This window comes from Carettochelys insculpta, chromosome 6, assembly GCF_033958435.1.
Source record: "Carettochelys insculpta isolate YL-2023 chromosome 6, ASM3395843v1, whole genome shotgun sequence".
NCBI lineage: Eukaryota > Metazoa > Chordata > Testudines > Carettochelyidae > Carettochelys > Carettochelys insculpta.
This window is the reverse complement of record NC_134142.1, coordinates 66,911,772-66,937,012: the sequence shown is the minus strand read 5'-3', so window position 1 is coordinate 66,937,012 and position 25,241 is coordinate 66,911,772. Positions and strand designations below refer to the sequence as shown.

The following is a 25,241-nucleotide window of genomic DNA, read 5'->3' as shown; positions in this document are numbered from 1 at the left end:
AGGGGCTTGTTTGCATACTTGGCTTAATCTAATTCTTGGCTCCCCCCCACCCCCTTCTGCCCCTCTACTCTCTGATTTGCTCACCTTGATAATTTTTTTTTCTGATTTGTCCACCTTGATTACTGCTTTTGGTTCTCTGTGCCTTAAATATCGAGTCTGTTCTGGTATGGCTATGGTCTATTGAAGTGGGTCTGTCCCATGAAAGCTCACCTAATAAATTATTTTGTTAGTCTTTAAAGTGCTACTTGACTGCTTTTTTGTTTTGATAGTATATAGACTAGCACGGCTTTCTCTCTGTCATAAAGAAAAAAGTCTTGTAAAAGGAGTAAATGTTTCAAAGTGAAGTAAACAGTGATTAGAAATTACTATGAGCCAACGTTGTGCTGCTCTCTCCATCCGTCTTGGAATGAGAAAAAACCCAAAATTTGCCCTATGTTTATACTCTTCCACATCTCATCACTAACAAAATGGCTCTTCAGAGTGTGTTTACTTTGAAATTCCTCCCTTTCCCCAATCAAAAAACTGTTTGCATGCTCCCAAAAAACAGCTGAGCATTCCAGCAACTGGGAGTGAAGAATATACACAGCAGAAAAAACAGGGGTGATGTCCTGTAAAACAAAACTAGAACACTGAAGTAGACAGAGTTACATCCTTGGATGAAAGGTGCTATACAAAAGCAGGGTATTCTAGGTTTCAGCAGAAACACACCTACAAATAAAAAGGTATGAATATCCATCTTCCAACTTTTAGACGCAGTGATGTTTGGTGGGTGGCAAGCAACAGACAGGAATTACAGGGAAGTAATATCAACTTACTGTGTTACTCTGTACAGGTTACAATCTCTGTACTTCATTTGCATCCTTTGTAAAGTGGAAATAAATACTTATTTCATTTGATAGACCTGTTGTAAGAATTAAGTGTCTATTAAGTAAATTAAGAGCCTCAGATGGATGGATTTTTTTTACGTGTTTGTGAAAAGTGGGGTCATTGTCTATGACTGGGGCCTCTAAGCTCTATTCTTGCAACATAAGAAGTGATAATAAGGCATGCATGTCAAACAAGTGCAAATCTAGCACTTACCAGCAAATCAAACTAGAGCACTGGTGGCAGAAACTCCTGTGGCCTCTAATAATCTGCAGCAGCTACCTGTGCATTTCTGCATCAAGAAGATAAGCTTGATAAGACCCCTGTCAAAAGGCTAGAACCCCAACTCAGACTGGAGATCTTTGAAGAAATATTAGGAGGGCATTTTAGGAAAAGTGTTATGATAAGAGAGTTTGCGTACCTCGCAAAGGGAGACAGGCAATTTTGTTGTTATACAGATCAATCGTAGGGTTGCTTATCAGCCAAATTCTAGTCTGGCAGTGATTAAGCATGGGGGATGGTATGGGGGGGAGATATGTCTAATAGGATAAAAAGTCTAGCCTGCCAGGGATTTGAACTGCATGCGGAGGCTGGAGTAGGAGTCTTTAATTGCAAAAAGACAAATGCTCTCAAATCATCCAGGGTTGTGAGTTCAATCCTTAAAATGGCCATTTGAGGACCTGAGACAAATAGATGTCAGGGATGGTGCTTGGTCCTGCCAAGAGGGCAGGGGACTAGACTAGTTGACCTCCCAAGGTCCCTTCCAGTTCTATGAAATGTATCTCCATATAAGGCACTGACAATAGTGCCTGGGAAGCCTTTGCTCTTCTATACAGGTATCTCATAGACACCATACGGCCAGTGCCCAGCTGGACCACGTTTTGTCCACCATACTTCAGATGTGAGCCAACAAGTGCTAGTATCTTGTTGCCAAGGCTAAGAATATTTCAGGCCTGTGGAGAGGCAGAACATCATGGTTCTCTCACCAATGAGCCCTTCCAATTACGGAGCATGGCTCTGAAGAGAGATTAATTATCTTCCTCTGGGAGAAGGCTGGTGTACAGAAGACGGCACTCTAAAGTTTAAAGACAGGAAGCAAAGAAAATGGGAACAGAGACTCACAGGAAAAACTATAATACCGTGCATTGGTATTATGTGTTCTCAGTGGGCTATACACATTCATTAAGGCCTTGTTTAAACTGCGTTTTTTTAACTCCTGGGGAATTCTGGGCCACAAAATAAATGCAGAATTAGTACCCCACACACAGATTTTACTTTTTCCCCTGCAGAACAACTGATTTGTGGACTCCTCCCAGGCAGTGCTCCTGAGCAAGGTCTGCTTTGGACATCAGAAGCAGCTGATGGAGACAAATCACCAGCTTAGGTACCAGGGCCAGCCACACAAGGTTCTGTCCCTCTTGCTTGCTATTGTGGCAAGCCTAGAGCCAGGAAGAGGCTGGCCAGGGAATACTGAGACCAGTGGCTCCTATAGTGCACTAGGCTCGAGCTGCTGGTCTTGGGCAGGCTAGGCAAGGGGACAGGACTTTCTCTTCCCTTGCGTGGTAGCTCCCAAGTCCAGGTTAGACCCATCCTTTGAAATCTTCCAGGTTGCAGGAAGCTCTGAAAACTCACCTGTCTCTTCCAGCCTCCAGCGGCAGGGGAGGGGTCACTGTACAAGGAGCTGCCCCTATATTCACCCAACCCCCAGGCATCCAATCCCCAACCACCACTCTGATTCCTCCAAGTCCCCATCCAGACACCACCCCTGTACCCTAACCACTCCCCCCAACCCCGCTGCATCCACACCCAACCACTTTGGACCTGGACTACCATGCCAAGCCTTCCCACCAAGATCCTACTGAGGCCCAAAAAGTTGCACCCAGGCTCCCACCCCAACAAGACCCAGTCCCCTGGCAGCTTCTTACACCCAGAGCATCCTGCCAAGCCTCATCAGCACACACACAGTCTCCCTGAATCCCATTCTCCCTGCAGCCATCTGCTCTGCATAGACATATAGATGGGGCAATATCCCTAGTAAGGAATGTATTGGTCAACCAGGAATTTCCAGAAACGTTTTTGTTTTTTGTATAGTTACATGTCAGCATATATATATGTGTGTGTGTATTGTGAAATAAGTTACCAAAGTAACTGAAAGTGATGTAATTGTATTGTGTTATGTTGAGAAGTAAAACATGGGGGCTACATCTACATGGGCCGCCTCTGTCAACAAAACTGGGCTTTTGTCCACAAAACTTGCTGAGCATTGGCACGTTTAAAGCGTTTTGTCGAAAAAACTCAGCTGTTCAGCCAGCAGGGTTATACCTCTCCCTGATCAGGCAAAACACTTCTGTCAACAACCTTTTGTTGACAGACTGCCCGTGAGGAATTCTGGTTCCCTGGGCAGCCTTGTTTGCAGGGCTTTGGGTCAGCTGTTCTGTTGAGAGAGCGCAGGGCAGTCCAGCTGCTCTCAGTCGACAGAGCGACTTGCTCTTTCGAGGTGCTTTTATGCGTAGCTGCGATCTGCCAGCAGAGGTGCTACTGAGGTTTCTCTGTCAACAGTGCCCTCTGTAGACAGAGGCTGCCCACATAGACATAGTTGGGGAGTCTTCAGACACGGAATTCCCTCAGGAGTATCTTTTGCACAGGTGTAGCGGGGTTTGGTGCAAAACCCCCAAAACAGATTTGTCACAACAAGGCAATGAGTAAGCTGAACTCACGCAGCCACGCTGCTACAAGTGGCTTTTTACACTGGTGCAGCACATGTAGACTGCGTCTATGCTACGAGATAAAAATCGAATTTAAAGGAGTTAGCTCGACGTTAAAACGTCACTGTCTTCACTGTAAATGTCTTAGCTCAGTTTAGTCTGCCCTAATATCAAAAACAAAATGTCGATATTAACGAACGGGTATAGCATCAATCTCGAGTTTGAAATGTCAAATAAAGGCTAACGCGGAAGTGCCACGTCCTTCATTTGAATTTATTAGCCTCTGCAAGTGTCCTGTATGTATCCCACAAAGCTATGCACTGCACCTGATTCCCAGCTCCCTGCTACTAGCGGGAGCTGGAAAACTGACCAGAGCTGCTGCGCTGTCAGCTTCCCCAAGGCCCGCAGCCTGGGGAAAGCCAGGAAATTGACCAGGGCTGAGGCACTCCCAGTTTCCTGGGGGCAGCTTGAGGAAGCCAGGAAATTGACTGGGGCTGCTGTGCTGTCAGTTTCCCAGGTCCACCAAGCTGTAGGGACCTAGAAAACTGACAGCACTGCTGTACCTGTCTCCTAGAACAGAGTGTACAGCTGAGGGAGCTGTGAAATAGGTTCCACAATGCACTGCTGCAACAGTCAATGTGTGGTGACTTCAGTGTGAAAGCAGTATGTAGAATATGTTGGGAGCCTGTGGGAAATGAGGATCCTAAAAATCAAATTTAAAAAAACTGGCATTATAAAATCGATTTTTAATAAATTGGAATTTACCTTATAGTGTAGACATAGCCATATTCTACAGGTATGCACTGGTGAGCATCAGCATAGAAAAAAACCCTGCTCTGATAAGCGATAAGCTTTGCAACGTAGTTATATGGATGAGGAAACTGATGAACAGCAAGTTGAAGTGATTTAAATTAAACATGCAACATTAAAAATTGGCAAAAATACATGTGATCATGTTCCTTGCTTGCTTGGTCTGCATCAGTGACCAGAGCCTGCAGTTTATCCACAGCAAACAGTTATTCCTTTAGCTCAGGTGGCAGTAGTTTTAGGATTTGGGGATAAAAGGCCTTGGTTTTCCTGAATCACATCACAAAAGTAAGCATCTCTTTTTACTGCATGTGAAAAGGTAGGCTACAAACTAATTGTTAATAACAGGACTTTATAATGATAAGGTCCAGCTTCAGAAGTGTCAGGATTTCAAGAACCTTCTTTCTACAGAAAAAATAAATTCAAACACAATCTGTCTAAGCCTGACCTTAAATACAATAAGGCATGAAGAGAAACACCTCTGCTCATTCAAATAATTCCAGCTGCAATTCAGCATGAGGCCAGCTGTGCATACAGAACAACAGCAAGTTGCCTTAACCTGATGAACCAAGTAGGGTCATTTACCTTTGTACAGTTATAAGAAAAATCTCATCTGCTATCCCAAAGCACTGACTCTGTCATTTCCCATATACAAATCCGATCATTCTGGAGCTATCTGATGAACTCTAGATTTATTGATTGTATCACAAGAAAAACACTGCACGTACAAAATACACACATACACAATACTGGCCATCCAGCATTATTGTAATCATTTACTTTTCCATACTAGCTTCTATTTAGAAGAATCCCAGTGATTCATAAAAGTGTTAAGTAAGTGCACAGCATTACCCACAGTTTGCATACATCACAGCAAACATTTCACTTATCAGCGAAATGTATCTTCCTCCCGTGAAACACTGGAAAATACACTAAATCACACCAATTTAGAAATGAAAATAAGGAATACCATGTCCAGGTGCAACTCCGCCTGCTGTTTAGAAAGTCAGAATATAATACCATAGCTAAAATACTGCCAGATCATCAGCTGAATCCCTTACACTTGCAAAAAAGCACCTTGGGACTCCAAGAATCACAAGTGGACAGGATCTTGGTTTTATGAGTTATTCAAAAGAAAGTTGTTAAAATAACTGCACAGATTTTGTTTTACATACTGCAGATGAGTGAGGATAGTGGAGAATGGGAAAAAAACCACATCCTAACCCATAAAGGGAGAAGAATTTGGAGGACTGCAGAAATTGACTTGCCAATTTGAAAAGCCTGTTTTCAGGATTCCAAACATCCTCTTCCAAAAGGGTGACCATACAGTAGGATGAAAAGGTAAGGACAGGGGGCTTTAGACAACAGGAATTTGGGGATTTGGTTAACCAGGATTTGTACTGTATTAAGCATAACAGTAGATTTCCTGGCAGTCCTCAGACCTTAAATGGTTAGCAACCATGGACTCAGTGCCAAATCAATACCTCCACACATCACTGCCTTTGGAGAACATGGAGGAACGGATGACCTCAGGAGCCATCCAGGCATACGTTCCAGCTGCACTCATTTTGGTGGTTTTATGCCATTCTCTGGCCAAGCCGAAATCCGTGATCTTCAATATCTTGTTGCTCAGGTCTCCGTTTTCCACCTTCTCAAGTATCAATACTGGAGGAAAGGAGAAATGAAACACATGGAAAGCAAGGCTAGGATTTATCCATAAAGATCTTCCTCCCCAGAGAAAAGCCATTTCCCAAATTTAAGTCTTGCCTTGACTTTCAGTTAATCACTGCTTCTGAACACTTTCCACATTATCTTGTCTCAAACTGCGCCCTCAATCTGATGAAAAAACAAAATGTCTAAGTAATGCACCCATTCCCACCATGAACATTCATTGCAGCCAAAACACAAGAGCAAGGATTTCTGAAGCAGAACTGGCCAAATCCTGAAATCCTTGCTCAGTTTTTACTCAGGCCTTATTAGGACAATTCAGGATACAGGGTTATAGCATCCTATATGCACTTCCAGGATGCAGGATATATGCGACCTTTGGTTTGTAGTCTATCAAGATACTCAAGGTACAGGTAAATCGGACATAAGACACAATTGGTGTACTGTTACTCTATCTAAACATCCTCTGATAAAGGGAAGTGAACCACTGTAACTTCTAGAAATCCAAAAAAAGGGGGAGGTGCCTGGTATATAAGCTAATTAATCCTTTCTGAGCAAAGCAGATATCGTTACCTCTCTCATTAAATGCTTAAAAGAGATTCTTATCAAGGAGAACACATCCATAAGGCTGGATATAGGCTTTTATTTAAAAAAGCATTTGAGTGAAAAATAGCTATACAAAATACTTTGTCTTAGGTCAGGATTTTTAAAGGTCACAAGCCATGTTCCCTTTAACCTGATCATGGGTGGCCACCCTAGAGAGATTCAAATGTCATCCAGCTGATTAACAGAGCGCCCACAGCATATGCTTCTATGGTGGTTCATATCAGCACATGTATCAGTGCACATAATTTTTTTCCCCCCACATATGGATGAAAAATATTAGTGGGAACACTGGTAATTTCGGGTGTCCAGTTTGACACATCTCGCAAGGGCTTCATTTTCAGAGAATGGATGCTCAGCACTTGCTAAAAATCAGGCCCCTTTAAACTGCTTCATGTTGATAACATCAAAATCGAGACAACCACAAAATCATTAAGCACTTTTGTAAATCTTGACCACGTAAGTTACATGTGATGTGTCACAATGGAATGCAGGGAGGAAAGAGGCAGGAGGAAAGAGAAACAAATGTAGAAAGATTGATACCAGTTAAACTGAACAAACAGATTATATGTGTTAATAACATTACAGTTCTTACTGTATGAAATCAGATGTAAGCCACCTTGGCCATTGTCTATGACCAACACTCAGAGTATGCAGAATTCAGGCATGGAAGTACACTCCAGATGCTAAACATTTTTAAAATGTAAAATTCTAGTTCATGTGGTAGCCCCGAAAATCTTAAAGCCAACCAACAAATGTATACCAACACGATGTTTTCTTCTTGAGTCTGCAAAGAGCCTGAAACAGCTTAAACAGAAGTTGACACAAACTTAAAGGTGATCATTTAAGTGAAACAATTAATGATAACATTGCTGATCATTTTAGTACAAAAATCCAGTCAGTGTTGTTATTCTACAATTTAAGACCACTTTCAACAGCTTCCTACTTACCAAGTGGACACTATTTCTCATGTGCCAAAAAATTCACCTTCTATTCTAGCAACTTTTAAGATGTAATTATGCATTGTCTGCATAAAATCTGTAGCATATCGAAAATAGTGGGAACAGCAAAAACTGCACTAGATTTAATCTCAAAATGAGCACTACAGGGGCCTATTGCATTGATTTTATTATTAATTTTCTTATTTCACTTTACAGCAGCTTCTGTTTCAACTAGAGTTGCCAAGGTTCCTAGTCTATTGCAACAGGATACAGCAATAAGAGAGATCTCTGCTAGAGAAATAATGTGAATTGACCATACAGTACAAGAATTCGGTCTATAAGAAGCATGATGCCTGTTTTTCCATTGCCATTCACCTTCTGCTGTCATTTACAGCACTACAAAGTGAATGTGAAGTGGATTTAAAACACTACCATTCAGGTTTGGGAACTCATTCATGCTAAATGTCCAAGTTTTCTGAGGTGCTAAATATGTAAAATTTAAGTCCATGTCGTAGGAATGGTTAGGAGAAAGGCTAAAGTACGTAGCAAGGAAATAAGAAGGCATATACAATAACTTTACATCCAAATGCAAACCCTATAAAACAAGGCACACAACCATCAAAATGACCCTCTGTAACTACAGCACATGGGAAGCTGTAATTTGTCAGCTGCGGAAAATAATGATGGTCATTCCCTCCAGCAGCTGGTGCAACTAAAGTCACATTCGCTGAATGGATATGCTGTTTGGTGAGGGAGGGGTAGAAATCAGACATGGACACCTGTATTATAATTGAAGCCTAGGAAAACCCTTTACTGACTGCCAGTCAAGAACCAGATACAGTATATGCTTCATCCAAGTGCTTTGCGAGTCATGGCATTCGCTCAAAACAGGCTACACCTGCTTCAAACTGTTTCTTTGTTAGCTAACAGCATCTTTAGAGGTAGAGCATCTAGCTCTCTGGAGCTATTCTTCACCCCAGTAAAGCACAGAGTCATCAATTAATAGTGCTTCTCCATAGATTAGTCCAGCTCCTAAACAAAGATGAAGATAATCCTAGTAATTAAAGAAGACTTTGCAGTCCTCTGCCTAAAAGAAAAAAAAAATCACAGTTCTTCTCTGAAGGCAGGAAAAATCTTTCTTTCATATTCCACAGAGATACACAAAGTCTCAGCTGCTAGTTTTGTATGTGTTTGGGGAAACTGTATTAAGTATCAAGAGCTTGACTGGATGGACGAGACCTTCAGTTATTCCAGACTTTCAGCTTAAAGCAGGTGCTTAAACCTCACTGACCTTTTCCCACAGGACTATAATAGAAAGTAAGGCAAAAGCAATTCCACTAAAAGTAACTTTTCAAGCACCCTACCCCACAGGACTCCTGGAGAGCCTCTGCTATGTTATCTATCATTTCTAGCCCCCTCAGAAAAACTCAGGACAAAAAAACCCAATCTTGAACTTAAATGTGAATCCAGTTATACCTGGGCCTTAAAAAATGAATTGAAGGGGATGTCTGAAGAGGAAAATAAAATTGATTTGACAAATGCTGTTGCAAAGCTCTGCAGAAAGATATAACTCTCTTTTGCTGCTGGAAGCAGAATAATTGTTAGGTTCTTTGGAAGGTGGATCATATCCCTATGTCTATGATTCACCACACAGTAGCAAAACATTGTTAGAGTCCACGGCCCCTTCTGGGCAAGGTATCATCTAAATCTCCTTGCTTAGCTTTACAGAGGGTTCAGAAAGTTATCACTCTTCGAACTAAGCTATAACATAAGAGCATGCACTCATTTTCACGTATCAAGTGTTCAAACACTTGGTACTTGTATCACATTCAGACTAAGCCAATGAGAGACACTCCTGTGACAACAGCCACAGAGGAAGACCATGTAAAGTTGCCATCATAAATTCCTCATTTACATATCTACATCATTGGACTACTCTCTACCTCCTCGCTGGAATGTGCTTCATGCTACTGCAGCCCAATCTTCAGTCACTATTTTTTACCAATTAAATTCTCCTTGCACCCTGCTTTTGTCATAGCTAGTCACGCTTCACAGAGTGGTGTCAGATGCACATCTATCTCTTAATAGAAATTCAAGGATCCCCACAGCCCCGCACCCCTCTTAAAACAAATTCCCTCCTCCTCCCCCAGAGCCAGGCACTTCCCACCCCTGCAAACTGCTGGTGACTCACCAGAGTCACTGCCAAAGCAGGAGCTGCACATGCCAGGGCTGAAGCCCCATGAGCTGAGCTGTGGCTGGAGCCAAGTGAACCATGCTGCAGCCACAGTTGTGTAAGCCATGGCTGCAGGTGCTCTGCCAGGGTCGCAGGTACCGTGCAGCTCCAGGCCAAGAGCCACTGCCACACCTATGCGGTTGTCACACCAAGTGGTGGGGCTCACGTGTGAAGCGGGCAGAGCACACTCCACGTGCCGCTCTGTGAAGCTGCATTTTGACACACCGCAGTGTCCAGTTCACCATATGTGGCAAGGGTATTGGACATTGCAGCACTAAGCAATATGCTTAGTATAAAACCAATGCCAAAGAGACAAGATGGCTAAAAGTGAGATCCAGAAAAACTGCTTTGCCTGCACAGGGTAAGCTATATTTTCTTAAGTGTTTTCTATTAAAACTATGCAGAAGCCTAAGACGCACCCATTCATCCACCCAACCCATTAACAGGAAAATTTACCTCCTACAAGTCTATTAATTCAACAGGATAATAGAGGAAAATGATGGCAAGATCAAGGTGTAAAGTGCCACTTTCAAAGTGCCACTTCCATCTTTAATGAAGGAACTGGTTAGCAACCAAGATGCAGAGCCTGGTCTGCAATCACACTGCACATAAGGAGAAACGATTCAGCAGGAATACCCAGAAGGTTAATGGGTTAGTCATCAGTCACTGCCAGCCAGCTCCAACCTGCCCTATGAAAAAATCCCTTCCTGGGCATACAGACATTATCACTTCCCTTCTCAGGATGGGGAGTCGAGAGATGGTGGCTCTGTTAAAAAATTCTTGTGTGGCCCTGATCAACTAACTTAACTTCTCTGTGTCTCGCCTAGCCTTTCACCTATTAAAACAAAGATGGGTGTAGAGAGTTTTGAAGTTTTGGGAAGAATGGAAACCAACTATTACAAAAATATCCTAGTTCAGTGTTAATGAGTTGACACTAAGCAGTGGTGGAAAATAACAGTTGTCCAACTTACTGAACAATACATTGTTAAATTTTCTCTTGACAAAATATGTCACCCCCACATCATTCCTGGTCACTCTGGTAATTTTCATCCCACCTTTTCTAACTATACTGTTCATATCAAGAAAATGTCCACTGAATTTAGCCTTCCTTATTTAACAGCTCGACCCTGCCAGGTGCAAAGCACTGAACCCCAAGCAAAGTCAAAAGGACTGAGGGGGCTCAACAGCATACAGGGTCACACAGAGCACAGGTCTGGGTCATACAGACTCAATAACTGATTTAGAGCTAATACTTCTTCAGCCAGGAAACCTAAAAGATCTTCTGTATAGGTTGACGATTATAAGGTTTTGAGTTGAACATTTGACAACGTCCACTCTAGAAGTAGTATGCTCAGTTTGACAGCTTTTGCTTTTTATCTTCCGCCTTTCAAGACAATAGATTTCTTCCATACCCATTAAAAGTGAGGAGGGTGGTAATAAGGCCTGCAGGAATAGCTAGCTTTCATGTCAGAAATTCTCCACTACTATCACCACAGTGCACATTCTTCCTTCAGAATCAGGTTTCAGATTGCTAGTGCACAAGGGAGAGTGCAAGTATTTGCCACACGAAAATAGCATTCCACGTAGAAAATCTTCCATGTAATATTGTACTTGTTAACTGGTACTGGCAAACAAGCACAACTATGAAAAAAGTCAAGGTTTCTGTCTTGAAGAGCTCTTAGAATCTAAGGTCTCAACTAAGGAAAGCACTTAGTTTATGTCCCACTGATATGTAAAGGAGCTAAGAATGAGTTGAAGCATCCTTCCTAAATCGGAATAGTTTTCTGAACTGGATCCTATAATCCCCTAATTATTGGACATGTTAAAACGATCTACTTCACATAAACTGGCCTAAAATTACACATGCTACTTGGTAGATTGCTCAAATGTAAGAAGGCATTGAGAGATTGATGGAGAAGAAATTATTCACTGAAGAATAAACTATAAAATGTATACCCCAGTAAACATAAAATAGCAATATAAGAGCTATGGAACACATGAATTCCATTTTATTTACAAGGTTATGAAATATTACATTCACCAACAGACTTAACTAACAATTTCCAATGCTTGTTTAGCCCTTGCAATAGCACTCTTTCCCAGCTATGCTGAGAAACAAGGAACAAGATTACCACAGTGAGAATGAGTCTTGACTAAAGGGGTTTGTCTACAGCACTTTTGTCGACAGCTGTACCCCACTCACCACGAGGAAGAATGCCTCTGTTCACAGAAATCTGCCGACAAAAAGCCAATCTGGACATTCTGGGGGCCCTTCTGTCAACAGAAGGGGCTTCTGGTACACCAGGCTACCCTGTCTGGTGTGCTTCTGGTCGGCCATTTTGCCAACAGAGCGGCTGGGCAGTCTGGCCACTTTCTGTTGACAGAGCAGATTGCTCTTTCAATCCTCTTTGCTGTCCTGCGATTTTGTAGCAAAATATCTTCTTACAAAAACTTCTGTCGACAAATTGCTCTAATCTAGACATAACCTAAGAGTTTGGTTTGGGAATATCCTTATTTCTACAATAACTGTGTGAGCATTAGTGGCAACCAAAGAGAAAGGAAGAACAATGAGCTGTGCATAAGGCACACGGTTACTATGGCAATGCAGGCTATTATAAAAAACAAGACACTGAAGAGGTTTAAATATGTACAGGAGTGAACAGGAGGAACAGCTGGCAACATGACATTCTGCTCTGGAAAAGGTTACATTTGCTGTAGACAGAGAATGTAATATCTGGTCTTCATCGTTCCCTATTAAATGGTAGCTGCAAAAGGATTTCCCTCTTTTCCTGGCTTTTCATTCTCCTTCCCTTCATGTTCAGAATTGCCATACAGACTACTTACAACTTGTTTATGGATCAGAAACAAACTGTAACACTTTCAGCTTGACCACAGTGATACTTCAGTTTGGGCATAGCCATTCAGGTGCTACAAGCTATTCAGGATGGCCAGAGCAGGACGTCTCCCAACTGAGAAGTGTGGCTGTTCTATATGGAGAGTGGTGGGGAGGCAAAGACTCCCCTCCAAGCCCTGCCAGTGTATATAAAGGCTTATTTGGATGTGGAGTGAGTGCAGCAAATATTTTGCTCATGGGAGAACACAGCAAGTGGAAAGAGATCTCAACAGCTGGAAGAATTCCTTTAACAACAGAGAAGTCTTAAAAGGTAAGATTTTAAGACAGGTGCAGGAAGGAGAAACAGATTTTAAAGACAAAAATCATTCTCCTTTGTTCCTTTATTTTCTTCGCACTCTTCCCCTAGAGAAGGAAACCTGATCTTTCAGCCTTCACCACTGGCCATTTAAAACTCCATGTGGAAGCATGAGGCAGACTTTCTACTATGGCTGTGTCTACACTAGCCCCAAACCTCAAAATGGCCATGTAAATGGCCATTTCGAAATTTACTAATGAAGCGCTGAAATACATATTCAGTGCCTCATTAGCATGCGGGCGGCCGCGGCACTTCGAAATTGACGCAGCTTGCCGTCGCGCGGCTCGTCCCGACAGGCTCCTTCTCGAAAGGACCCCGGCTACTTCGAAGTCCCCTTATTCCTGTGAGCAGATTTCGAAGTGCCGCAGCCGCCCGCATGCTAATGAGGCGCTGAATATGTATTTCAGCGCTTCATTAGTAAACTTCAAAATGGCCATTTACATGGCCATTTCGAAGTTTGGGGCTAGTGTAGACATAGCCTATCAGTCACAAGGCCAACCTCATTAACTGCAAAGCCTTTGGAGGTGAAGGCCAGACAGCAAACTGTATCCCCATTCACACCAATTCTGCACTGACTTACTGCCACTGAGGAAAAAAAGAGCCCAGCAGAAAGGTGGAAGATTGCTCCAGCAATTAGATGAGGAATGATGCTGGAAGCAGCAAAAGCTGATCAAGCACTGCCTCTTTTTTTCTGGTCCCACTGCTTAAAGACATTCAATCTTCTTGTAAGCAGCAAGTAAAAATGGGCTGCAAATTGTCCCATTCCTTACTGTGTTGAAAGCTGTACTTGACCTCTTGCAAACCCAAACTGAAGGGAAAAAAAGGAAGCAACCCAAACTGATCATTCAGAGTAAAGCATCTTATCATTAGCATCTTGCCCATCTTTATGTGCAGTTTCCATCTCACAAAATACAGTGTTGACTGCCTGTCATAGTAGCACCTCTTGGTTTTGGTGGCTTCAGCTCCTTCTAGGGGCCTTACGGTTGTCAGCGCTGAATTAATTCACAGTGCATTATAAAATAACTGAAGACTGAACCGTATTTCTGAGTCTGAAGTGGAAAAGCTGTCTTTGACAAAGCACCTTATCAAAACAGCTAATCCAATTATAAGCACCTTTTTTCCCACACAGGATCACTATTTCTGAGTACAGGGTCACCTGTTGCTCACACTACTGCTAAATTTACTAACCAATAAAGAACTGCAATACTTCACAGAGCATTAATCCTACCAGATGCCATCTTTCTCCTGAGTGCAAAATACCCTTCCCCTCTCCAGAGGAAAGTAACCAGCTAGGAAATGTATGCATACCACATTGTCATCACCAATGCCCGGGCAGTGTTTAACTTCCCAAGATTCCTCAAGCAGTGGGTTAGAATATTCCTTATTTTATTAGAACTTATAAATCTGTCTGAGGCTATTACTAGAGAACGTTTTCACATAGGCTTTTTTCCCCTGTGCCCTCTTTGGTCAGATAATTTCGCATACATCACCTGCCAGCAGAAGGTAGTCCAATTTTCCACAACCCATTCAAAAAGAAGTGTTTAGGCTTCCCTCAAGAATGAGAATACTTAACTGACAAAAGTGGCTTTAAGCAAATGGATTGTGTTTCACAATGTGACATTCCTAACAATGCTCAAATGGAAAAGAAAAGGAAAATTAGGACAAATACAGACACATGGGAACTCCAGCAGTGCAAGGCTGAGCTGGTGGGAGAAAGGCACTGGGAAAAAAATGGAGGCTCCTGTAATGCAGCAACACTAGTGAAACTGAGGCAAAGGTGACAGTAAGCTGGTGCACCCCAGTGTGGAAGACCGGTAGGAGTGGCTGGTTGGAGTGTGGGGCTCTGGATGCTACTGGCCACCGTACATACATAAGGTGCTGGGCATGGGTGGCCCACGCTTCCTTTCTGGCTCTCCTTCTCATAGGAACCCACACAATTACCACCCCGTAGCCCCCAGCCCAGGGGGGAGAGAAGCCTCTGTCCTAGTGGGCCCAAACCAACACCAACAGCCCCTGGACAGTATGGCCACAGCGCGTGCAGCCTCCAGCCCTGAGGATCTGGCAGTACAGCCCCTGGCCTTACTTGACCCAAACATCCACAGCCCCCACCCTCTGCCCTGAGCTCTACCTACTCCCCAGTCCCTCCTTCTCTGACTCCTGCACCCCCCAACCTGCTTGCCCTGAGCTCCCACACTTCAGCCTAAGCTCAGCCAGCATGGTCTCTGCCACCCCAGCCAGTCCTGAGCTGCCCTCCCCCCCGGCCCACACACACACCCAAATCCCCTGCACTGACTCCTACACCCTCCAATCCTGTCCTGAGCTCCTCCACACTCACACAACACTCTGCCCAGAGCCTCCCACCCCTGCACTCCATCCCACACTTCTATTTCTTACATGTACTGTCATGTTGCACCCTCCCATGCCCCAAGCTCCACTGAGAGGGGTCACAGCAGTACCTGTAAGAAATTTAAGTTACCTTCACCCCTGGAATGGGAGAAAAAACAGAGTGGAGAGATGTTGCTGCAGCCTTTCATTTCCCCTTGCTTTACACAAGCCAGGATTCGGAAGAGTTGAGAAAGTAAGCAAGCCAACTGTGTAAAAGAAGTCTGGATCAGATACTCAGATAAATGTGCTTTCTCCCGTTTTAGATCATCCCTAAAACTTTTCAGAATGTTCTCATTTAAACTACACCTCAGTCACTGACTGTGTTAGCCTTTGGCTCCAGTACCATCTGAGCACAAATTTTAAAAATACAAGGCCTTTGGCTCCCCTACGCAGTTTCTCCCCCTATCCTACTAGCTCTACATATTTTTGAGGAAGGTAAAGGATCTGGAAAGAAACAAGATTATGATTAACAGCTATATATTTTTAATATATAGTCTTACATCCCTACTAACAGCTATGGACCAACCTTTTCATACACATATAAGTTGCAAAGATAAGAGTTGTTTCATAGGATCACCACATTGCTTAGCAACTGGATCCCCATCCCCCATGCCTTCCTGCCAGCAGCTAGATCAGAGCGCCCTACACACTCTGCCTGGAATGTATGCTCTCAGAAGCAGGCAAGAGATGGCATACAATCCTGCAAGACAGCTAATTTCTAGCACCTTCCAGCTGACAATACATTATACCTCATCAACCTATGCATGGTGTTGCTAAATGAGTCTGGCATGTGGGAACCAGAAACCTATTTGCTAATTTAGTTCAAACCTGTATTCATCTGGGAGTAGTGGTCAAGCATCAAATAATAATGCTGTGTGCACTGTGATGTCAGCAGAGGGAATGCACTTAAAAGGCCAGGAAGTCACAAAGTACAGGGAAGAAAAGAATACTAGTTTTACAAGGACCTACTATGAACTCTTCTGAAGGTCGTACACCATGCAACGGAAGATTAGGATTTCTCAGATTCACAACAGTTTCCAATTTGATTCACATTCACAATGCAAAAATAAGCAAGGAATGTGAATATTTCATAGATTCATCCAGAACAGACTGCACATAGAACAGTAAAAACCAAGGCCATCCATTCATTGCAGAATAAGGTTATGATTTGATAGATGAACCTTGCTTAGTTTCTTTTAATCAAGCACTTATAAACACCATCCATACTATCCTGAGTCCTAAGTTGTAGTAACAACTAGCCTTGAAATACAAAAACAGTGGAACACAAAATAATGAAATTCATTATAGGTGATCTAAAGCCCCCGCCGTCACATTTCACTTGTTTACTATCATTCTGCTTTTTGCAGGCTTTGCTAGATAACAACTGCAACCTTCCCCCTTCCAGTGCTCCTGCCTTTTTTTTCTGATGACATGTTTAACCACAATCCTCAGTGGAGTAGCGCCAGGCAGCCCAAGTATCACAGCAGCATAGCATGTGGTGCAATATATTCTCAGCCACCCCCGCCGAGTAAAACATGTCTGGCCTTGAAAAGATATCTTCATTTTCATTTTGCCTTAACCTTATTCAGGCACTCATTCATCCCCACCATCACTTCCACTAATCCTTACCATATAATTTCCTGGTACAGTGGTGGCTCTTACTCCACTGAAGGTGAAGTCAGTCCAACTGAGATGCTGGATACGTTTTTTTCAATCCCACCCAACCCAATTTGGGAGGAGAGTCACATGAACCACTGGCCTGATCCAATAGGACAATTTCTATGTTCCTGTTATTAAATACTACTTACCATTCACCTCAGATTTAACTAGGCTCACTCTCCTACCAAAGGATAATGTTAATTTACATTTTTAATTCAGCAACAAAGGGTCCTATGGCACACACACATCTGCCAATATATATATATTCAAATATATATCTACCAATATAATTTATGCCATCATGTGCCAGCAATGCCCCTCTGCTATATACATTAGACAAACTGAACAGTCTCTACATAAAAGAATAAACGCACACAAATCAGATATCAGAAATGGCAATATACAAAAACCCGTAGGAGAGCACTTCAATCTCGCAGGCTACACAGTAGCAGACTTAAAAGTAGCTATCCTACAGCAAAGAAATTTCAGGACCAGACTCCAAAGAGAAATTTCTGAGCTACAATTCATCTGCAAATTTGACGCCCTCAGCTCTGGCTTAAACAAAGACTGCGAATGGCTGGCTAAATACAGAAGCAGCTTCCCCTCCCTTGGTGTTCACACCTCCAGATCAGCTGCTGGTAGTAAGCCTCACCCTTGCTGACTGAGCTAACCTTGTTATCCCCAGCCTTGCTCTGGCTTATTTATACCTGGCCCTGCAGATTTCCAAGACCAGCATCTGATGAAGTGAGTCTGTGCTCATGAAAGCTCATGCTCAAAACTTTTCTGTTAGTCTATAAGGTGCCACAGAACCCTTCGTTGCTGTTACAGATCCAGACTAACACGGCTACCCCTCCAATTTTTAGTTCAGTGGTACTTTCCTACATATTGGTGTGTGGTGAAGAAGTTGCATCCTGTCACTTATGAGAGCTCAGAAACATTGGTTGCTTATAAGAAATTATGTTTATTAGTTCACTGTACAAATATGCTTCCTTTTGGGGAAATATCCTTTACTGCACGCAAGTTGGTTACCTTTGCAAAGTACAAATCACTGATGCTGTGAAAGTAATATTTGCTTCAAGTCTTTTTTTATGACCCTCACCACTATGTTGATGAGAATTTAGCTTCTTTGAAACACTCAATTTACTTACCACCCACCCCCTGCCCCACAGATTTCTCTAGAAGATACAGTGGTTCACAACACAGGATTTAAATTGTGGATATTTCTCCTTCCTTACCACTCTCTTTCAAAACCCAGTCCCAGCCCTGGCCACTCAATGCACTTACTGTTGCTGGACTTGAGGTCACGATGGATAATAGGAACAATCGCTTCATCATGCAGGTAGTTCATTCCCCTGGCAATCTGGACTGCCCAGTTCACTAGTATGTCTGGGGGGATCCTTTTACCTGACAGCACTCTATTTAGCGACCCACCACGGGCAAATTCCATGATCAGGCATAGGGTAGGTTCCTTCAGACACACTCCCCTCAGGGCAATGATGTTGGGATGTTTTAACATAGCAAAGAGCTTGGCCTCTTGGCGAACATTTTCAATGGTCTGGCTGATGTCCTCATCAGGGTCATAACGAGCTGCCTTGACAGCAACTTCATCTCCTTCCCAAACAGCTCGGTAGACTTTTCCAAAGCCTCCTATTCCAATGATTTCCTCCAGCGCCAGCTCTGAGAAGTCAATCTCCAGTACTAGAGGGAGAGAAAAAACAAACATTAAACAGTTCTCAAAAAATAGCCAACCACTAGGCCATACATAGGAAAGTCCATGATGTGCTGCACCAGCCTTACATGTTAAGTCAATCTCTCATAAGCCATAAGTGAACTACTCACTAGACTCACCCTTAAACAGTAAGAATGAAAGGATTGCTCTGTCTCCCTACTGTGATCTGAAGGATCATCTGGGGATGGGAAAATGTTTATAAATACTTTGTAAAAACCTATGGTGAAAATGTTATCCAGCTGCTTTAGAGCTACTTGAACCTTACCTCAGACACTGTGTTTAGTTTGCAATACACCTTTATTAAAATATCCACAGTTTGACAAGCAAATGCTGTTAAAAACTATTTTTTATTTCCTGACTCCATCACATGATGTCAGTATTATACTCTATTTACATAGTAGCTTCTGCTATAGTGCTAGTCAAAAGCAAACAAATATTGCATCTTCTCTGGCATTTGACTCTTCCGTGTCTTTGTTTATTCAACTGCTACAAATGTGGTTTTCACTCTTTTAAAAACATAGTTCATTTCAGTTTGGCTGTACAGGCTGCAGGGCTCTCTGCCCAATAGGGTCAACAGAACTGTCAGCAGAGTTCTAATGTTACTGACACTATTTGACAGACAACACGGCTGGATTTTCAGACTGCACATTGAGTTTTCAGAGCTGACAGTAAACAAAAAGTCATCTTAGGACCAAAACAATGTGACACTAATAGGGAAATATTTAATATGGAAAATCAAAGGATCAACAAAAGACACCACATCTGAATCTTAAATTGTACATAATGGCTCATCAGACTAATGATTGCATTAAATTAAGTTTGTTTGTAATTTTAGTTGACTTGTTTCTGACCAAGGCCAAGGAAACACAAATTAGATACAAGTAAGATAGAGAGATGGAAGCTTTCTAATCAGTGAATGCTAGTAAGCATGAATTTTAAACACACACAAATCCACAAGAAAATAATTCCATCAATCAACAAAATTTACAACTAGGCAACATAGGAAAAATGATGCTTTTGAATCTAGAGTCTGATTTAAGGGTACCAGCTCTGCAGGTTTTCGGATACTATTGACATATTTGTGTTTTTCAATTATAAAGCTTTTTTTGTTTTTGTTTCGAATCTCAATGTTTAATTAAATAAATTGTCTGACCTACTCCCAAATTTCTCACAGCTGAAAAATTAAACAGAAAAAATGCTTTAAAAACTTCAATATACATCAAAACTATAAATAAAAATCAAAATTCTACCAAACCTAACTATAAAGTTTGCTCCAACAATACCACCAGCACAACAGAATAGCAACCTTCAATACTTCACTTTTTTCATCTAGTGTTACGCTAATTTCCTTCAGACCATCCTTTGCATCCCACGCAGCTTTCTTACTTGACTCCTATGACTCTTCCAGTACAAGAGGAAACAGTGCTTTGTAGTCCAAAAGACACAAAAAAAAAAAGCCTAAAACATGGGAGCCCCCAATTACATTTGTCTATCATTCTGAACTTCTGTGTTGTCTTCATGTAATCACCCTGTTGAACAAACCAGGAGAGTTACAGGTATACAGACTCCTTCTCCTACACGTGGAGGTGATGCCACCCCCTCAGTAATCGCACTTTCATATTCTAATACAGGTTATCTATATGACTGCTGAAGTCACAGCACCAGTTTCTAGCTGACAACATTGGTGATATTTCAGATCAAGCTTTTCTAAAACATGAGCAATAACTGACATGAGCCAATTATTTTGGCACTGAAAGCATCAGAGTTACTATGACTGAATTGAGGCCCTCCAATGCAAGGACCAGCCTTGGTACCTCTTGCTTGAAGGAGATTCAAAACAGGAAAGAGTCTCCCTCCGCTACTCTTTGAACCTGTTCTCTGAATTCCAGCACTTACACGATTTCTCTGTAGCACACCTCTAGTGAGAGAAAGGGAAGTTAAAATGTACTTTATGTTCAGATATACAATTACAAAAGAAGCTTTATGGACCCAACAATCTACCATACAAAATGCTTTAAGGATGCTGTTGATTGTATGATTTTCCCCACAAGTACTATAGCCCATTAGCTACAAAAATAGAGGAAAAGCAAGAAGAAAAGTGACAAATTAGTGCTGGCCCGATGTTAATTAGTTAAAGAACCTTAAGACATACTTCAGAATCTTTACATGCAGTTTTCATATCAACATACACAGTCCAGTGAAAAGGTATGATTCTGACCCAAGTGGTGCTGAATGGACAGTTCCTCTAGTAAAGCGTCTTGTTTAGTTAAGGGCTCAAAAGCTAGGGAAGGAATAAAGTAGCTCTGTACACAATAATAAAATTCCTCCAGATGCTCTGTACCATTGCAAAAGCTTACTCTAATAACTGGCACACAAAAGGAATGCAGACAATGTAGAAGGCAGTGCTGGGAATGGAAGAAAGAGAGGGGCTATTAAAAAAGAAACCAAAAGTATGACAGAGTCTCCATATGGAAGGGGAGAGACAGAACTGCCATGTTTGTATTTTGTAATTCATCCTAATTTGCAATCTATACTCTCATGTTGAACACACAACGTGATTTTATGCACAATTATTATTTGAAGTTTGGTGGTTCCACATATATGCCTACAGCCCATAGCACAACTTCATGTGTAGCTCAAATAAAAAAGTATTTGTGAACTCAAAAGTAAGTTTGTTTTCAAATTCACCTTCAGTTTGCACCTTGCTTTAGTTAAATTGGGATAGCAGCCTCACAATTACTCCTGGGAGGGAATTCTGTAATGGTTACATTGAGAGACATAGTAAAAATGTAGAATTCCCCCAGGACTGTCACAATCTTCCACAATCTATAGACAGTCTAATCAAGAAAATCTAAGAGAATAAATAGGAATTTACCTTTGGAGAAATCAACAAAATTAAAGTCACTCATGACTGATTAGATTCTCTTTCTTCATAAAGATAGTTACAAAAATCCACTTGGTGAGATGTACAAGTTGGTCAAATGTAGTGCAAGGGCACAGAAGAACAGAATAACTACTCGTACGCCCCAAAAAAGTAAAGAAAACTGAGGATTTGTAAGTACTAAACCCCTTCCTAGTTTCAAATGTAATGGAAAAAGCAGTATTCTCCTGAACTGTAAAAATTAAGTGAAAGATTGCAATATTTTCACAGTCCTTAAATCCCATGACAGTAACATTACTAAGAATTAACAGAGAAATTAAATAAAATGAATAATACATGGAGTCCTCAATCAAAGGACTGGTAATAAGCTGCAGAGCCTGGGGGGGTCACAGGTTCACATCCAACTGGAAGTGAATGCGCTGGAAGTGATCATGATCATCATTGCATCAATGATTATTCTTACATGTGAATTCAACTGATCAGTTCAGTTACTAGTGGACAGGAATCCACAATCCATATTGCCATTCACAGTCCTTCAGCTCTCCTGCTGGCAGCCTCAACAGAGGCAACTGATTAATAGAGCATGGACCCTTAACTATCCTTTCACCTCTTGAGGAAATCTGTCCACACACATTGGTTATGTTGTAAAAGAGGATGTTCTGCTGTTGCTCACACTATTCCAGCTCTCTGCATGAATAAAGTTGTCAGGATTTTCAGTCTAGCACCTTTCATAAGCACAGACTTAAGAAATATCTAAAAACTAGTTTCTCTGTTGTTCCCTTGCAAGCTCTAAAGTCTGCCTACTTTATTTACATAGCACCATAAAAAGAGTATGGCACTTCAAATATGTAACAACTACATCCTTGCCCAACATGACTAACAATCTCCATGTAATGCCATCTACTCTACTAAACATAGTTATCTGCTAAGATGAGATATCAGTGAAAGAAAAGGAAGAACTCCTGGCCCAGTAAACAATTAAAATTTAAGCTTTCAAAATCAATTCAACAGCAGACATGTACGCAGATGGATATACTGTTTGACCAAATTCCACCACTTCTTAACAACAAGTATTAGGGAATACAAAACCCTTAAAGCACAGAGGTAAATCCTACCAGCAGAAAGCACAAAGAGACTCTGCACAACAGAGGCAAGTGGTGGGACAGGATTTGGGGCTGCTAGAAGGTGGTGTACTGTACAGCAGCTCTGAGTACTAATGCACAGGAAATGAGACAGGGCTGAAGAATGTATTTCATGTAGATTTCCCCTCAATTCCTAATAGGAGCCACAGAAGCTGGGGAAGACTCGGAAACAGAAATGACTGTGATGGAAGGATTCCTTTCCACGCCTCTACACTTGAGATCTAGCATACCACTGAATATCTGGGCTGTTCCCAACATGGTAAGATTGGACCATACAAGCTGTTGAGGAGAGAAAGGCGGAATCACTGCTTCACCCCTCAGTTCTAGTGCTATGAGCAGTGTTTGTTTCTTGATGCTCCTAAACCAAGATTCTTCCATAGGGAGCATGATTTACTATTTAATCCTAGTTACATATTATTGAGCACACAGGAAGCTAGAGAGAGAGAGAGATTCAGTGACATTTAATGTATATTCCTTGAAGGAGTTCACTGTCCCATATGAGCATTTTTATTCTCTATAACTGCTTTAAACAAAATAAGCTTATTTTAAAAAGAAAATGTTAATTCTAGCTTTGAATTCCCAGCATTAATGGGAAAAGTTATCAATGAGAAGACAACAAACAATCTCGAATGTTTTGCTTTGCCTCAGATATTGCTGGCAGTTAATAAACTGTGGAATGACTTCAGGCTACAGAGCAACTAAAAGCCCCAATCCTGCATTCCGTACAGAGAATTATGTGCACTCCTTTAGAGCTTAAAAAAAGTGAAGAAGGCTCTGAGCAGGCACAAGAGATTATTACAGGATTGGGCCTAAGTACCTGATGTCAATAAGACTCACGCACATAACTGAGAGTCTGGTTACATCTTAAGGATTAACAGCTGGAAAGCTGCATTTTAACATACATCATCTTATAGTGGGGACTTACTCTGACTTTTAAAAAAAATTAAAAGTTCTAACAAAGGAATACATGGAATAAGTAGAGGCAGCACAACTGACATTTCTAATAAGATTTAACTGGTCTTTTTTCAATCAATCCTTCCCCAGTTGTTAGGAGAAACACCAAACTGCATAAACAACCCTGGGAGTTTTATCACTGAAGTTTTTATCATCATTCATGGACATACCAAAATCTTAAATAGTAATTAGTTTAACAAAAGGTGATAGGTATTCTAGTTAATGAAATAATGTAGTGACCTACATCTAAACTATAGGAAGTGTACACCTCTGGAAATTAGATGACGATGTGACAAAAAAAGAAAGATGTGTTGAGATAAGCAGAAAGGTGAGGGTGGAATAGGATACTGTGAAGTACCAGCAAGGAAGCTGATTTTTTTGAACAGTGATCTCTGCATCTCTCGGATGGGACATGATGAATTGTGTACTTCATCTACACTAAATCTTTCAACCAAGTTTTGCTAAGTAAGGATCCTACAACCTTAACTTGTATTTTGTGAGCTCCCTGTTGCCCTTAGCAGGATAAATAGGATGAAAAGCTGTGTCTGTTACCTCTAACCTTGTATCAGATTGACAGCGTGCCCCACTTGGCCTAGATACTTCCACACCAATGGAAGAATCCATGGGGCGGATGAGGAGCCACTGTAGATTCTTTAAGGACAAGGTCATTATAACCAAAGACTTTGAGCAGCAGGAACCTGCCACTGCCTGACCAAGCCACCGGGCGCCAGGCTGAGGAGCAGAGAAAGCAACTCCCTGCTCTCTCTAGCAGGCTAAAATTCAGACAGGGCGCCAAGCTAAGCCTCCGATGGGCGCCCCCCACCACCGGGCCTGGAGATCTCCCCCGCCCAATCAAACCCCCGTCTCGCACGGCTGCTCCCTTACGGTGTATGGCCGAGGGCGGCAGGTAGTGGGGCCGCAGCTCCCGGACACCGCCCTGGCGGCGGCTGTGCGCGCTGCTCACGTAGTTGCTGGGGAAGATGCCGACGCGCTGGTCGATCCGCCCAGTCCACCAGCCCTCGTCCCCAGACACGAGCGAGTCCCGGGACAGCACCTGCACCACGTCCCCCGGCCGCAGGCTCAGCTCGTCGTCGCCGCACGCCTCGTACTCGAACACGGCTGTCCAGAGCGGCCCGCCCAGCGGGGGCTCCTCCCCCGGGCCGCCGCCGCCGCCGCCGGCCCCCGCCTCCGGCTGCGGACGGGTGCTGCGCTCTGCGAAGGGCTCCATGGAGCGGCTGATCCATAGGGGGAGGCGCCCGCAGAAGCCGGGCGCCGCCGCCTCCACTGTTCATGCAGCCGGAGCAAGGGGCGCCTCCCGGCAGCGCAGCAGGTGCAGACGGGAGTCCGCGGGGGCTGCCTCAGTGCAGCCAAAGGACGGGCACAGGCAAGTGCCGGGCGCTGCTGAGCCACCGCTGCATCTCTCCCTGCCTGCTGCCGTGCATCCGCGGCCACCTGACTAGT

At 42.6% G+C, this 25,241-nt stretch overlaps 1 protein-coding gene across 1 annotated transcript in view; it reads right to left on the bottom strand.

The window, feature by feature from the left end:
• The window catches only part of MAP3K9 (mitogen-activated protein kinase kinase kinase 9), a 61,594-nt gene extending 36,586 nt beyond the window's left edge, over positions 1-25,008 (bottom strand). The window contains exons 1-3 of the mRNA XM_074998871.1: positions 24,666-25,008; positions 18,359-18,772; positions 5,861-6,041 (exon numbers count right to left, since the gene is read on the bottom strand). Coding sequence (XP_074854972.1) covers positions 5,861-6,041; positions 18,359-18,772; positions 24,666-25,008 — 938 coding nt within the window. The remainder of the gene's footprint in view (positions 1-5,860; positions 6,042-18,358; positions 18,773-24,665) is intronic.
• Between the last annotated feature and the right edge of the window lie 233 nt (positions 25,009-25,241).